Raw genomic sequence first — 16861 nt, forward strand, 5'->3', positions numbered from 1 at the left:
TTGCGTGGTTCCCCCTTGAAGCCTTGGCTCTGTCAGGTTAATGGCTGTTGCTGCTGGCAGTAAGGGAGCAGGGCACTCCAACAGGGACTCTGCAGGGCTTCTGCAGCCCTGGCTCTCTGTGCATGGATGTTTTGGGTTTATTTCCATTTGGTAAAAAAGCCCTCACAAAATGTAAGACACCAGTATAATACCTTGACCCAACTTTTTAGCTATATAAAGAACTGTCTTTCTCTTCAAAATATTGCACTATAAATCTTAAAAACGCCTAAACAAAGCCAGGCATTTGGTTTGGAGAAGACACTTCTTATTACTTTGTAAAAGTAAATAGTGAAATGAAAGGGAGTGAAATAAGACCTTTGGAAAAGCCGTTTTCTCCCTTTTCCTTCGTGCCTCCTCCTCTCCTTCCTCTCCTGACTCCATCGCCCCCCCACCCCCCCGTATAACAACTGCCCATTTGGGTACGGTAATTCCAGAGAGCAAACTTTAACGGGAATGCCTGAAATGTGTCTGCTTCAGCTTTGTGTTATGTCTGTAATTTGAATTATTTGCATTTTGGAAAGGTATAAATTGCTCTGGTGTACTTGGGTTGGCTGGCGGCCAGGAGGGAGTTGCCTCGGGCCCAGACCAGGCGCGTTGCTGCAGATGTGGCAGGCGTACAATGGAAACTTTTGTGGGCGAGCAGCCCTCACTCCTCCAGCACACGCTGACAGGAGGCGGCATCCCGCCTGCTCACCAGGCTCACCGGCGGATGGGCACTGGGGCAAAACCATTTTCTCTGGCATAGGCAGACTATCTTGAGGCTTAGGGCTCCCACAAACCATTCCAAAGCCATTATTCCTTTTTTTTTCCTTTTTTTCTTTTTTTAATTTCAGCTCAACTGAAATTAAACCTGCAAAACATGTTTACTGTAAAAGGTTGACGTAGTGGTCTAAGGTTTCCCTCCTGGAGCTGGTCCCAGTCCGTGGGCGTTGAGATTTCCCTCTTGGTTCACCAGACGTAATATGAGGAATTGTCTTTCTTTCTTTCTGGCTTTTTTTTTTTGGTCTCTTGCTTCATAACAACTTTTGCTCCCTGTGTTTTTTTTTTTTAATGAAATGTCACTAGCTGTTAATGAGTTGTCTATTCCCTGCTTCTTCTTTCTCTTCCCTTTCCCCTCAGTTGCTGATGGTCTGGACAGTCCCAAGGGAATTTCTTGGAGCAAAATCCATATTGTTCTTCTTAGCTTCCAAAGACAAGCCACAGCTCTGGATTTTTTATTTTTTCTAATAGTTTAGATTACAGCATCTAAAATATTTCTGAGCAAACTCCTTTTGTCATTATAAAAATTTTTAAAATGCATAAAGGCAGTGCTGCATGAAATAATTGAAAGAATAGCTGGAGATGGAGTCATTTTGAATTTTCCTGAAATATCAGCAGGAAATAAAAACCAGAAACCTGAATCAGATCGTTCTTCTTGCAAAGCACAAATTAAACATAGCAAAAAACCTGAACTTCTGGTAATCCATTTACAAAGGCAAATTGAACACATGTTAACTACTAGTCTGGACGTCTGTAGGTTTTAAAAAAAAAACAGCCCAGCAAACCCCTTCCAAAGCAGAAGTTCCTACACTTCACAAAAAGGGTGAGAGTGTCAGTGTTGTGTTGCTTTTATAGCTGATTGAATTAATTAGGGGCAGGGAGGGAGTGCTACAGAGGCTGGAGATAAAGGAGGCTGCTCCCAGACAGAGGATGTGTCCTGGCTTGCCGAATTTTGGTCAGGGTTTTCTACTGACAGCCCAGGGGAAGCATCTGTTGGATAAATTGTGAAGTGATCACCAGTCCTCCCAAGAAGCCTACTTCAATTCTGGCACTCTCCAGTCTCAAGCACAGTCTGGCTGCTCCTTCTCTCCCTGCAGCTGAACGTGGCAGTACCAATTAAAGGGATTCCTCTTCCAGCATCACCAGTAAAAATGTAGGAAGAAACTGAGAGTAGAACTGCTAATTGTTTTCCTATGGGTAAACCTGCCAAATTCACTGTGGTATTTGTGCTGCAGCCTTCATGTTGTGCTTCTTTCCATACATTTAAGAAAAAGGGGTTTTGGACATTAAAACAATCGCCAGGGATAGTCCCTCAGCAGCATTCCTTTCACAGTAGGACAGCCGTACACAAAAATATTATTTACAGACATTTGTAATAAATCAGGCAGTTCTAAATGCGTCACCTCCATCCTGGCCATGAAAGCGAAGAGAAGAGAAAAAGTGCCATTCACTCTTTTATCTTTCCGAGGGCTGTTTTTCTAAGGCAGGCCCACATCCACGTGATGAAGTTCAAAATAACTAATATTTGCATTTGCATGTCCCAATGCTGCAATAAATGTACAAAAGCGATGACAAAAGTATCTGTTTCCCCTTCATTTTGGTAACATCTGACAGTGGTGGGACCTATGAAGCTGCATGTGTCTCCACTGTCCAGCTTATCCAGAAGTCTGCTTATGGCCTTTCATTTGTGTTTTTCTAGGCCTGCAGAATGGAAACCTTACATTCTGTATTATTTTGCTTGTTTCTTTCCTATTGAGGTCTGAAGATGCAAGGAAATTAAAGCCCACTTTGTTTTCCAGTGATTTCTGTATCAGTAATGTGCAGGAAAAATGACCAGACAAAGCCAGTTTCTTTCAAAAGACATGTTCCCAGAAAAAGTTATAGTTGTGGCTTAAATCTATGTTTGCTTGAAAACAGAAATTCAGTAGATTTGGAGGACCCAAGCAGCTCCAGAAGTGGGACTACTGTAGCTGAACAAAACCACCTTCAAAATGGAGTCTAAAGCTGTGTTTCTAAGCCTATGACCTTGCCTTTTGACCCAAGTAGCAGAATTATGACAAGCCAGACTAGGAGTATAATAAAATCAAATCCTGCATGGCTGAGTAGCTTCCTTAATGCTACCTCACTTTTTGTATTGTTTAATATTAATATTGAATATGACTTAGAGCCTAGATAGTGTTCAAAGGGCCTCATAAGTAGCAGTATTGTTGTCTGAAAGTTCAGCAAGTTGAGAATGTAGAACAGTTGCATATTTTGTCCAGGCTAGTGGCAGAGCAAACTCCCTCCCAGGGGCTCCCCCCTATCATGGCATCATGCACTCTGGTTTGTGGTTCTTGCCTTCAGAAAAGCTGAAGGGGCTCCTGTCAGAGGTGACCCCGATGGTGTCTTAGTTGGGCAACACTTTGGGCAATGCTTTGTGGGAGCTCCTTTTCCCATATGCAGTACCCCTTCAAAGAGATTGTTTTTGTGAAAGTTGTTCCTTTCTTGGCTTGGGAAAGGAAAAAAGGAAAGAACTAGATATCTTTTTCTTTTGTCTTTTAGATGGTCACCATGTGTGGGAAATGGAAGCCAAAACCGACAAAGAAATGTGCAAGCCAGTAAGTCTGCCTTAAATATTTTAACATCAAGATGAAAAATATATATTGCCTTCTCCAGTACTGTTACTAAAGAGGGATTTCCAAGGCTTTGGCGCTGAAACAGAACAAGTACTTAGGCCTCCCCTCCTGGAAATCTTTCTTTAACGTGAGCATGGGGTAAAAAGCCTTCACTGGAAGCTGTCCCAAAAGTAGGAGAGACCATTTGGAAAATATTTTTTCATTGTCCGGGATGGGCCAGTTCCATCTGCTCATCTTCTGTCTTGCTGGGTCAGTTCTTTCCGCTGCTCCCAAAGCAATTTCTGATCATTTTCCTTGGCTTTCCTCTATCTTCAGCAGGAGAAACATGAGTCCCCTCACAGGAGATCAGCTCCACATTGGAGAAGTGCGGCTCTCTCAGCCGTGACTCTAAGTGGGAAGTACATCCACTATTCCACGTCTGCAGGAGTATGCAATACTGGCAAAACTGCAGGCAAACATTTAAAGATCTTGGCTGAATTCAGGCCAAATGCTAAGAAGAGAATTCCCTGTTACTCTTTCAAAAAGCGCCAAGGGAGGTTTTGATGGTCATAGCAGATTCACTGCGCGTATGTCTGAGCCCTGATGCCCTAGAAGCTAAGTCATTCCTTAGCCCCATGCTGGAGTATTTGGTTTCTGGCAGTGGAAGATCATCTACACATTCTCCAGCCCTTTTTCATGTTGCACTAGATGTGCTTGCAACAGTGACTCTCCCATCCACAGAAGCTAGCGTGCTTAAAACTCCCTGAGTTGTTATATAAAAATATATTTCACTGTGGAAAATGGAAATATTTGAGTAATGCTGTCCTAATGTCTTTCAAAGGAAATATTGTTAGGTTCAGATATATCAGGGATGACCTGCCAACCGAGCCGTTGTGCTTTCTCCTGCTGAGTTAGAGACCACAATTTGATTGTGGTCCCAGATTCTTGACAGAGGCAGGCTGGATAGAGCCTTGTCCATATGCAGTATCATATTTGCTGTCCAAAGGGAAGAAGTGAGGGCTAGTAATTTTGTAAAGATCTGAGCCATGCTGAAACACTTTCCCTACTTCTAGAGTCCTTGGCAAGGATGCTGGGGTTGGTGGGAAGCTATCCTTGCCCACAAAGCCCACCAGTTTCCCTTCGGAGAGTGTTTTTCTTCCTTCTTGGGGTTAATTTTTCCATACCATTGTACACCTAGACTGTCTTAGTTGTGCCGTGACTTTCTGATTTGTTGCTTTTGCAGAATTCATTGGTGGTTGAGATACCACCTTTCCGCAACCAGAGAATTACCAGCCCTGTTCAGGTCAACTTCTATGTCTGCAATGGGAAAAGAAAGAGGAGCCAGTACCAGCTTTTCACCTATCTTCCTGCTAATGGTAACAAAACAAATTCCTTATCTCTGCTAGTAAAAGTGAGAGATAATGATCATACATGGTTCTAATAATTCTTTCGTAATTAGAATGTTTTGGAAATAGACGTGGTGCTATGAGAGTGAGAATAAATCCAGGAGAGCTGCCTTTGTCTCTGCTGCCCACACGAGACAATGCAGATTGTTTCCATTTGCATTGGTGGCAGAGACCTGTTGAAACAAGGACTTCTGCTTTCGGGAGCTGAAGAGCCACAGCATGAACTCAGGCATTTGTGAAGGCACTGAGCTCTCTGCTAAGCTGCTGTCAACCCTTGGTCTGACTTTCTAACCCCAGAGGGTAAATTGCATTCAAATAACATTTCTAAATTCACACCACAATATTTTAAGCATGCTGGGCTCTGAGCTGGAGGTGGTGTGTGGATTCCCCTTGCAGATCTCAGACCTTGCTGCCTTGAACAGAGTGAAAATTAAGATGGACAACGTGGGTAGAGATCGGAGTGCTCCATGTAAAATGCTTCATGGATGGGAAATGTTCAGAAATGTGTGGCATTTTTTTCTTTTTGAGTTTATATTGGTAGCTGTGAAGTGACAATAAAGTCACTCATGATAGCTGAATCCCAAGCAGGCTTGTATGAAGATTTTAATAGTAAATTTAGATTTTTTTTTTTAATTATTATTTGAAATAGCTTTTTTTACCAAGAACACTGTTTGGGGGAAAGTAGGAAAAGAAGGGTGTTTTTTGTTGTTGTTGTTGTTGTTTGGGAAGCAAGAGGATTTAGAAAAAATTATTAAGCTATGATTTTTTGTAGAGTTTCCAAGCAAAAATAATCCTTCTGTGGGAAATACCAACAAAGCAATATTCAAGTCACATGACTTGAAGAGACATGCTAACTTTTTGTAGGTGAAATCCCTTAAAGTACACATTCAGAATTTCACCCAGTTAGCATGCATGCACTTTTATTGGGACTTAAATTAAAAACAAGAGTACAGGAAACCTGACATGGCAACGGAGTGCTTATTGCATATGTTCTGTGTAGCTATGCTTCACTGAATCAGCCTACTTATGCAAACTTCATTCCCAGTGGGGATGTCTGTACATTTAAAGACTGTTCATCTCTTAAATTGGAAAGAAAAAGAGTTGTTATTCTCTTCCACAATACTTTTCAGCAACAAAAATCAGTTGTAGAGGCAATTAGGTATTGCCTTGTCACCCAAGTTACCCTCATAAATATTTCAGATTCAGGCCTCTTCTTAGCTGCTGTCCGTTTATTAAGCAGCATCTTCCCCCAGCCTTTACCAAGACCTTTTTTTACCATTGTATTCTAAACCCTGGGAATAGTGTGCACTCCTGCAGAGTTGGTTTATGCTATCACTATTCTGTGTTTGGAACATTTGCTGCGAAGAGATGGGAATACATATTAGTGACAGCAGACTTAGTGACAACAGGGAACCAGCCTAGGCTTTATTCTGGAAAGACATCTTTAATTATGATAATTGTTGAAAACATTAGTAATCTTGTTTAGTCTGTTGCACCAATTTAAATTCAAGTGAAATATTTCATTTCAGTGTGATGAAACCTGAAAGAAAAATTGTAACACCAGGGTAGGGTAAAGGAAAGCAGGTATTCCTAGTAAATATTCTTTCCATTCCTATTTAGTTCTCCATTCACATTCTCCTAATACATATGTATATGTGCATGTAATTGAAAAACATGTTGCGTTCTTTGCAGCCTCTCCCATAACAGTGGTAAAAGCGAATGTGCTTCTGCAATCATCAGAGTTAATAGTATAGTATGTTTTTATTATGCTTGTGTTGTAATGCCTGTGTTACAGCTGTAAGGTTTTGCCCTTCTGTGGCTGGTATTTTTTTCCCATCATGCCTTTCAAAGATAGATACAATCACCTCTGCTGTGTATCTAGAAACCACGTACAGCGATTGAATCAGTCATTTATGCTGCTGTATTTCTAGGAGTCATTTTAGGCTTCATTTGATTTCAGTCACAACATTCTTTTACTGCTTCAAGGCATTGTAGAAAACCAAAGTTTATCTCATGCAGAAAAAATTACCTGAGTCAAGAACCACTGGGTGATCAGTGTAAAAAAATGTAGATGAGATAAGCAGGATTTTGGCCCAGGTAACACGTTGTCTGTTGTTTAAACAAATCCTACTAACAGAGAAGGTGGAGGGTTTTGACGAGCGAATGTCAGAGTGATCATGAAGTGTAACATGTGGTTTTACACATACAGAGGTATCCTGTAAACTGCTGCTTCTTCTTCTTCTGTGCTTTAGGACTAATCAATTGCTGCATTTCAGTGCCTACTGTAGTTTTGCAGGTATTTTTGTGTGAGGGAGCTTTTAAAAGCTTCATGATGCGCATCAGATATATATTTTACAGCTCAACTGGACTGTGCCAAAACAAAATACCAAATGTGGACTAAAGCCTAAATGTTATGTGAACCCCCTGGCTGTGCTCCCGGGGTGGGTGTGGGCACTCGCAGAGCAGTGGGAGAGCCATGGGCTCGCTGTGCAGCTCCCACCCCCACTGCGGGGCAGTAGGGGGTTTTTCCTGTAGCTCCTATTTCTCCTCATTCCCTAGGGGAAAACAGCCAGTGGATCCAGGGACACGTGACCTCACTCATCCCACCTCCCATGGATGGTTCTATAGCATCTCCATGGAGTACAGCTCTGTGACATGCAGCCAGCACAAGCTGCCATCTCCAGCAGTGTTATTTCACCACCGCAGGGCTTCTCCTGTGCTGCAGAGATGTGGCAGGATTGTACCTTCCCTCTGTTAGCTCAAGTGTTTGGCAGAGCAGGGACTTACTTGGTGAAGATGAAATTCTGCTTCAGAAATAAAAAAACTGCTGTAAAAATGAAAATCTTACTGCTCTGTAAATGAAAAGTTTAAATAACAAAGCAAAACAGAAAGTAGACGCTTTGCAAAAGGAGCCAAAGTCTTGAAAACGGGCTTGCTTAAGTCTTTGTCTTGGGATAGACTGTAAACCTAAGTACTCATAATCCACTTTTAATTGAAATTTTGATTTACTGTTCTGCTAAATTTGAGCAACTCCTGAATCCTGTATTAGCTTATATTGTACAGAAATGACTGTAATGTCGATTTTTTTTAGCGTTACTTCAATGATACATTATCACTGAGCAATTGCATATCAGTTTTGTCCTGGAGCCTGCAGCCTTGTAGGCTCTTGAGACTCCTCCACAGACATGCCTGGTGCAGAAATATAAGTAGTTTCCATACCATTCTGGCACAGGTGAATTCCTGTAGCTCATATGGTAAGTACTGATGCATTTTGCATTGCCACATCCCATCAAAATTTGAGGAGAAAGGCTCTGGACCAGACACTGCAGTCAGGAGTCTGAGCAGAGCACAGTGAGCAGTGACCCTTGGATGTTCAGCTTTTAAAGTGCCTCCATTGCTGTGGCTCCATGCAGGGGGCTCTGCAGGTCTGTTATGTACAGCAGAACATTCTGGAAAACCACGTTTCAGGGTTAAACTAACCCGGAGAGTCTGAAGAAGAACACAGGCATGTATGCTGTGATTCCAAATCCTGTCTTTTCATCTAAGAAAGCTGAAGAAGTTCTCCTGCTCAGAAGACTTTAAACAATGAATGATAAGGATTAGATTTCTGTCTGTTTAGATTTCTTTTAAGTAGGTACAAAAAAATAGAGGAAATGTGGTCAAGAACTTATTTTTGCAGATAGGAGTGAGTGCTCTCTATGTTTTCTGTTATCCAACGAGTATTGATACCAAGAATGTTGAACACAGGAAAGTTTTCCTTTGAATTTTATTTAGAGTGATATTTTATTAGTAGTGATATTTGACTAACCAAAGACAGGCTAGTTTGTCCAGGAAATATTTAATAAAAAGGAAAAGGAAAGTTGATGTGTTTCTTCTACTGGAATGAAAAATACACTTTTGCAAAGAGTTGATGATAAAGTATTTCCAGTTTCTGTTTCTGTCAGGCTTCTTAATTGTTAAAGCATTATTAAAAGATCATTTCATTGCTTCTGGTATTTATTAAAATGGTGTTGATATTCTGGGTAACTTTTACTTTGAGATGCATTCACTACCCACAGGGCCATATTTCCACTGCACAGCCTTCACTCACAGATACAGCTTTTCTGCACTTCCTTTGCCTCCCTGCAGTCATCTGCACAAGTCTCTGAGATGTTGAGCTCCTCTGAAAACCTGGCCACAGTGACTTGGTGGGGATGGAAGTCCTTTGAATCTGTGGGTGTGTAGCTGTGCTGAGAGCCTGCCTGTGGTGACTAGATGTGCCTCAGTGTTGTGGTTTACAGCCCAGTGGCACGGAAGTGAAGCTCTTAACAGTGTAGAATAGAACCGTAGGATATCTCATCGTAGGATATCCCCACTCCCTGCAGGACCACGCCTTGGTGTACATCTGAAAAGGGTGTGTGCTGCCCACGGCATATTGATGTCAGCATTCTCCTGACTTACTGCCTGTGCTCCAAAATTATCCCCTGCCCACCATACAGATGGGTGTAACAACACTTTCCCCATGGCTGCATTGAGGAGCCATGCCTCTGTTTCGCCTCAGCCCTTCCCCCCACACCTCACTCCCCAAGTTAAAAGATGACATCAGGCCCCTTAGCAGAAATGAGGATGCAAAGTGTTGCCACTCTAATGTGACACAGCATGTGGCTTGTGCTGATCATCTCCTGACACCTCTCACCTCTCGGTATTTGTTGAAGTTTCCTGCTTGAGGTTGGCAAAATTATGAGCCTGGTCCTTTATGCAAATGATGGTGATCTGGGGGCTGCTGGGGGAGCAGGGCCAATGCAGGGCCTGTGTTGTGCAGGGACCACAACCTGTCCCTGGTGGAATATCCCCTCAGCAGTGCCTCAACAAGGGACGGAGCGTGGCTGAGTCAGGCTTGGAGCCTCGGACCTGCTGGAGGTGTTTTCATCCCCAGGAGCATCTGGACTGCTGCAAAGCCAGCACATGGCAGGACAGGGCAACAGAAGGGACAGGTGAAAGGTTGGGCCCAGAGGACTTTTATTTTAGGTGAAAATAGGAATCACAGTTACTCATTTTTACACTATACACTGACACAGTTTATTTCGTTTTGGCTACTCAGTGGCTGATTGTTAATTTTGACATTTAGCAGAGTAACTAAAAACAGATGAGATTTTGTCAGAGTCCTGTTCTCATTTATGACAATCACAAAGTTCATCATCAGCCCCTCCACTCCCATCCAGGAGCCATGGGAGGTGTGTGGAGGAGCAGAGGAGGCCCGTGTTGCGCTCACCAGCATTACACCCTCGGGTGCTGGGTGCCCACTGGAGCTGCCCACGCTTCCTGCATTGCCCACACTTCACCCAGGTGACATCCATTCTCAGCAGTCAGCCCAGGCAGCCACATCTGACCTGCACACAGAGTCTGTCTTCATCTGTGTGGAGAGGCATATGAAGAACACGGCCTCTCTGTGCTGCTCCATCTTCACCTGGGCGGCCAGGAAAGAGCATCACCTGTGTGATTGCCCTGAGAAAGGCAGGGGTGGACAAGTGCTCTGTAGAGGCCCGTGGCTGTGTCTGACCATCAGCAATGATCACTCCTAACAGTTAACTTCCAGTGCATAAAATTATCTTTTGTCAGTACCTCAGTTTTCAAATATTCTCCTTCAGATGAAAAAAACCCCAGCCTGTAGTTTTGGTCATTGAACTCCTCTGCATGAGCATTTTGAGGACTCCTTGCCTTGCTTTCCAGTGATTTCACATGCAAGCAGGGATAGTCAGCACTGGTGGTGTAATGTTGTGTAGCATCATCAAAACAGACCTCAGCCCAGAGGATTTTAACATCTGACAGAGGTGACATAGCCTTGGCTGGTGCAGACTGGGTGTTGTGCACAGTTAAATGTCCAGTTGAAGGCTGCAGTGGAGCCAGGTGCTGCACCACACTGTGGAAGCAGCAGTAGAGCAGCCCAAGTGGGCATATCACAGGACTTGATATTCCTATTCAACACTGCAGGATTGAACAAAGTGTTATGGTGAAAAATTGTGCCTTTTTAGAATTTTTATCTCTTTCTTTTGAAAGAAAGTTAATGCATAATTTTCTGTACTAGCGCAACCCAAAATCCCCTCCACCTACCTCCTACGTCTCCCCACCTGATTTAGTAGGGCATGCAACAAGCTACCATATATAATCTTCTGTCTCATAAATATGTGTAAAATAACCTAATATTTAACAGCTGTTGAGAAGCATTTAGCAAATGAGTTAGCTAGAAAGCACTTCCAGATCAGATAATGTCACTGTCCGAGATTATGTGGTGAGGTGTATGCACAAGGTTTCCATCTCCCCGAGCTATTCTTGTATAAAAATGTACATATTCATCTGAACCTGTAAAAATCTATACACAAAACCCAAAAAAGGGCTGGCAGGGAGGCAGGCATGGTTTAGAGTTAGGCCTCCTGATGAGTAGCACCAGTAGTAGTGTACAAGCAAGAGAGGGCGAGTTCAGATACTTGTGCAAATAAAGGTGCACACACACATGCGCTCCCTGCAGTGTCATGATGGCAGGAGGCTTCCTTTGTGTCTGAGTCACCGTGCACTGGATTTAGTAACTAAAACCAAAGGCTTGATAGCAGCTTGACCTTTAAAAGTGTTTTGGCTTAAGAGGTGCCTGGGGAAAACACCGAGTTCACAGACAGCATCTGCACAGGTCCCTGTAGTTGACTGTCTCACAAGATCCCTGGGACTGAGCGCTCGTGCCTTGTCTCGGAGGTTGCCACTGCTGCACATGTCTTGGCAGAGAATTTCAGGAAGTTTTGCTCAGCCATGCTGCTCGGGTGTTACTGAAACAGGGATTATGTTTTGTGAGGGCAGCCAGCCCCTCGCCTCTCCCCAGCACCAGCTGCTCCACAGTCAGAACAAGGGGTGAGGCCTCAAGTATGCTGGATCCGGCCAGCGCCGCAGCAGCCAGGATTTTGTCTTTGCACAAATCCAGAGGGGCTAAACTGCACATGGAGATGCATCCACATCCCTAATTAGTCTCTGGTCAACCAGCAGCAAAGCAGAGACAGGACCTGAGGTCACCAGTGCAGTGTCTTCTGAAGGTGTGCTGCCAGTATCAAAACTGACTGACAAGGAAGGATTTCAAAGGCACAAATGGCCTTTCAGAGCTCAGCTCAGTAATGGAGATTTAGATAGCTAACTCCTCAGCTCTCCTTTAAAGTCCCATCCCAAATTCTTACCAATAGCCAGACATAGTCCAGAAGTTGAAGAAACGGGTGTGTGCACATGATGAAAAAAGTAGTGTTTTGATTTTCATACTCTTAGCTAAAATCTGTGTGCAGGTGCCAGGGAACTACATCATAGTCTGCACCATGAAAGGAAGCTATTTTGTTGGATAAGTTCAATCAAACTTAAGGGTAAAATAAATATATTTTAGTGCCATAAATGTCTACACTGATAATACTACATGGAAATTTGATAGTTAAATGTTAATCAGGATAAACATCTGTTTAATTGATAAGATTTTATTTTTTCAGTTCACATATTCGAATAACATTCCTCCCCCCCAAAAAAATAAAACAAGTTTTAAAACCCATCTGGATTGCTAAAGTGCAAAAGCAAACACTTGTTAGAATTGTCAAAAAATATGTATAGTATATATCTGAGCACTTTCTGACTCCCTTTACTGAATGTGCATGATTTATTATTTTTCTTCTAGGTTTGATATATTAACTTTTTACCTGCTAGAAAGGCCTTTCATTGAAATGTGGGCTTGCAGAATTGGCTGAAATATTTCTCCCAGATTCAGACACACACAGAAGGACCATTGTCTTCCACCAGTGCCTTGGTATGATGTCATAACCCTGATCTCTCTGAGTAAGAAGCTTTGATTTATAGCTAGGGCTGCTGCCAATGTGTGGTTCTCAGAACTTCATATTAAATTAGATGACATAATGACATGAGTTCAGAGCCTAAGAAGGCATCACCAACCCCTTGAAAACCAATTTGAAATTAATTTGCTTATCAGACTAATTTAGAACAGTGACTTCTGTCATATTTTAATATTCAAAATCAAGAACCGTTCAAAACCATCTGTCAGCTGACCTTGTGCATTGTGAAGTAACAGGCATTAAAAACTTCACTGTACCAAACTTGCATTCCTTTTTACCCTTTTAGGGTAAGGACCAGATTCTTCAGCACTCTTAAATGAATAATGTTGCTTCTGAGTCTCATCTTTTGTGTTTACAATTTCACAAATTCTGGCTTCATTGCTGCAGTTTATTATAGGTGAATCTCAGTGTATCAAAAATTCAGTCACTGTTTTTTGTTTTAGCCAGCTGAGAGTCTGCAAGACTGGGGGCTACCTCAGCACTACAGTGCAGTTCTGAGACAGAATGATTGTTGCTGTTTGGTTTGGCTCTCCTGGATTTAAGAAGTGACTGTTTCTGCTGAAAGTGCTCACAGGTTCTGAACAGCTGTAGGGCTTTGCAGTTAATTGCCAGCCCAGGCCTGCTCTGTGACTGACTAGGAGTGTCTCTTTTAGCTGGCAGGGTGTTACCAAGTCATTCAAGATTTGAAATATTTGGGCTAGAAGTTAGGCTAATTCTGTTCTCTGTTAAATATTAATGCTGGGAAAATTAGTGGTGCTGCCTATATCACATTGCATCTCCCTCTGTGAAATATTCACTTGTGGAAGTCAGTGACAATGGAAGTGGATGTGTGTTTTGACAGCTAGCTTACCATGCCTCCATGGGCATGTATAAAAGGGCTCAAACCCCCTTTTTCAGTCTTGGTTTTGTAAAGTCTGGCAGTTCATCAGGCATGAGTCAGTAGATAAGTGGTAACACAAGCTGGCCTGTGAGCAGTGCTGTCCTCTGTGTTGTCTTGTGCAGAGGGTTCCCCTGTGAACTGCCTAGGGTTGTCCTGTGCAGAGCCCTGATTTGGACTTGATCCTTGAGGCTCCCTTCCCAGTCAGGGTATTCTATGATTTCCTTATCTAGGAGAAAACGGTGCAGGTGACTACTAAGGTTTGTGTCAAGTTCCAAGTCAGGTGCAGTTGCCCACACCAGCTGAGCATCTCAGTCCCCCAGAAGCCAGTGAGACAATGGGTGAGGATGTGTTAGTTCCTTGTGGCCCCATTACAGTGTTTGAGTTACACCATAGACACTGTGATGGTAAGTGGGTAGCCACTGAATACAGTTACAGGCTGTTCTTGCATTGGTTTGGGGAGGTGTGCCTTGAAATACCCATCACTCTTACTTTGGGGCCTCTAAAGTCCATTGAAAAGTGGAAGAAAACAATTGCCCTTTCAATGAAAAAATGTAAGGTGGTTTACACCGACTTCTGATACAATCAAAATCGATACTTTATTAATATTTATTATTATTGGTATTTTCAGAATGACCAGGTCAGACCCACAGGTAGTTTGAGTTGTTTGCAAATACAAACATTGGCAAAGATTTCTGGCCTTTGTTACTTTGCTTGTTGAAGATACATAGGCTGGGGAGAAGCAGGTAATAGGACAGAGTAGCATAAACAAGCCATTAACTGATGTAATGTAGCAATTTGTGGTATTGCGTCCTCCACAAGTCAAGTACTACAGTTATTCATGTAAAATACTTAAGCTGAGATCTGGCTGGAAGGAAAATGTTAAAGTCTTCTGTTTCTTCTGACATGCTCAGCTTTACAGGTCTGATTCCAGGTCATCTGGATCATTAGTAATGGTTTCTTCTTGGGAAAAAAAAAGTCTTTCAGACCTCCTTTCTCCAAACTGGTACCTCATGAAGATCTTTGCTGGTTTTTTAGGGGAGTTGAGTGGCTGCCATCCCAGTCTGTATGATGCTTGCACTCGCTCTGTACAGGGTTCATGGCTATGCAGCTGGCAAAACACAGAAAAGTGAGATGCAAATCCCTTCACCATTTCAGCAGGAATACTTCTTCTCTCTTCTGGTGTGATACTTATTCTAGTGATGAGATTAGCATACAAACAAAATATATGAAACAGAGCAATGTCTGAATTTCTTTACTGTGTTGAAAAAACACATTTTAAAAGGTAATGAAAACAGTTCAGTTGAACAAGTTCAGGCAGCTCTAAGCATTAGTGAAGGTATTATTTGTCCATTTAAAGACAGTTTGTTTCCCATTACATGAAATAACTGATGCCCATAAGTATTAGCTCAAAGCAAAACAACCCTGACTAGCCCTGACCAGTCTCTGTATTCCCTCTGAATTTGTAGGCAGCAGGAGTGTCTTTGGCTGCTGTCACCATCTCCAAGTGAGATTTTGGACTAACAGGTGTGGAATAGAATTCCTGCCACCCATCAGTCCTTCACCTCATGCAGAGCATGACTTACTGGTGGTCCTCCATTGGCTGCAGTATGTGTATTTCAGTGTAGCAACACACAAAAAAAATCTAGCAATATTCATGGCCACTAACCAGACCTTCAAATGGACCCCGTGGCATTGCTTTTTTAAAGAGAAAACTCAAACTGAAGTGACAATAAAGTGCAATGGTGTACTGCAGAAGAGCTACAATGAAAAGCCAGCCTGAGATCAGGAACCTGTCTTCTGTAAAGCCTCCAGCCTGCCTGCCACCAGGGCTATAATCCTTCCCTGGGTTATAACAAGTCAGACAACTCCAGGGTTTATTGGAATTGTATTGCCAGTGGTTGAGCGTGGAATTATTTAGCACAGGTGTTTCTATAACAGTGATATATTGGGAAAATTCAGTGTTCAACAACCATCATATTTCCAGCTGTGCTGTGGTTAGTGCTAGCACAGTGAACCTAATATAAAACATGTGAGAATATTTGCAAGCTCAGGAACTTGTTAAAGGTATTTTCTTACAATATCTGAGTTGCTGTGTTTATCTAGGTGCATTTCTTCGGTCTTGCATTTTCCTAAAGGGTGTGATAGTGGTTTTGTCAAGCTGTCACTGAACATGGAATCTGTTTCTCTCCAACCAAGTGCATTAGTAGACCTGCTAGCCAGTGTGCAGCACCCAAGCTGGTGAAAATAAGATTATGAGAAATCTAATGACAGTCCATCACACCTAGCCTATTTGTCTTGAGCAGCACCTGTGCATCTGTTACATATATGGACCTGTTTTTACTGGGGTGCTAGAAATCTTGAAACAAGTGTTGCAAGCATCTACATGTAAAAGAACATAAAAGGAACAAAGTTAACAAGGGGCTCGGGGACTGTAAAACAAGGGTAGTGAAGTGCATTCACCACCAACAAAATCTGTGAGTGTTAAAGGAGGTTTTATATGTACAGATGGACACGTGCATTTTAAGGGGCTCAAAAAGACTCATACACAAACATAATAAATGGCTGGAAAATGTGTAAGTGTTTTGTAAAACACATGCAAATAAAAATACAGTCAGAGACACTTGTGCAACACACATGTATCTGAGCTGAGTTGTGAAAAGAGTTTCATTATTGACTTTGTGCCACAATGGGTTAGTTATTAGAACATTAAGAAAAATATTCTCTAGTGTCACCAGAAATTTTTTAGAAAGAAAATAAATGCCACTATGCATCCATGCTGGATCGTTGTATGCATTAGAGGCACATCTGACTAGAAAAAAAAATACATCTACAGTCTAGCTTGGCTCTGTTATTTGTAATTTTCCTGACAAAGAATGTGGTCAGTTTTGCTGTGTACTGCATCTGTTGTAGGAGAAGCTTCAAAGATGCCTCTCTTTGATTTGAGAGAGAAAGCAAATGTTGAAAAGACGCCTCAATTTGACAAAGGATCTTTCCTTGATTGGAGAAAGCAGCTTTGCATTTGTTGCCACTGAGTTGACGCTCACCGACAATCATTTCTGTCCACATTCTGGTAGTTTTTAGAGATGTGACAGCTCAGTTAGGGCATTGTTTGGGACACTGGGTAGAGCAAGCAGAGGTCTAAAACAGGAATCAGTTTTTCTTGGTAGCCAGAGACTGACTAACATTTGTTAGGAGCTGGCATTAGCAAAAATGAAATTGCAATTATGTAAAAAACTAAACAAATCAGATCCTACTCTTTCAAAAATATCCTCATAATTGAAAACTCCTTGTACATAGCACTTTGTCATATATCTTTGCAACTTTATTTTCATTGAACTC

The 16861-nt window shown here is 42.3% G+C and overlaps 1 protein-coding gene across 6 annotated transcripts in view; it reads left to right on the top strand.

Annotated features, from left to right (window-relative positions):
• NFATC1 (nuclear factor of activated T cells 1) overlaps positions 1–16861 on the top strand; it is a 110582-nt gene that overhangs the window by 60740 nt on the left and 32981 nt on the right. For 5 of the 6 annotated variants that reach the window (XM_084217592.1, XM_084217594.1, XM_084217596.1 and 2 more), the window contains exons 7-8: positions 3340–3395; positions 4636–4768. In XM_084217592.1, the coding sequence (XP_084073718.1) occupies positions 3340–3395; positions 4636–4768 (189 nt within the window). Of the gene's footprint in view, positions 1–3339; positions 3396–4635; positions 4769–7357; positions 8725–16861 lie in introns of those variants that run through there. The other variant, XM_084217595.1, reaches the window with a different exon arrangement.

Source organism: Fringilla coelebs, assembly GCF_963513975.1.
Source record: "Fringilla coelebs genome assembly, chromosome: 1".
Lineage (NCBI taxonomy): Eukaryota > Metazoa > Chordata > Aves > Passeriformes > Fringillidae > Fringilla > Fringilla coelebs.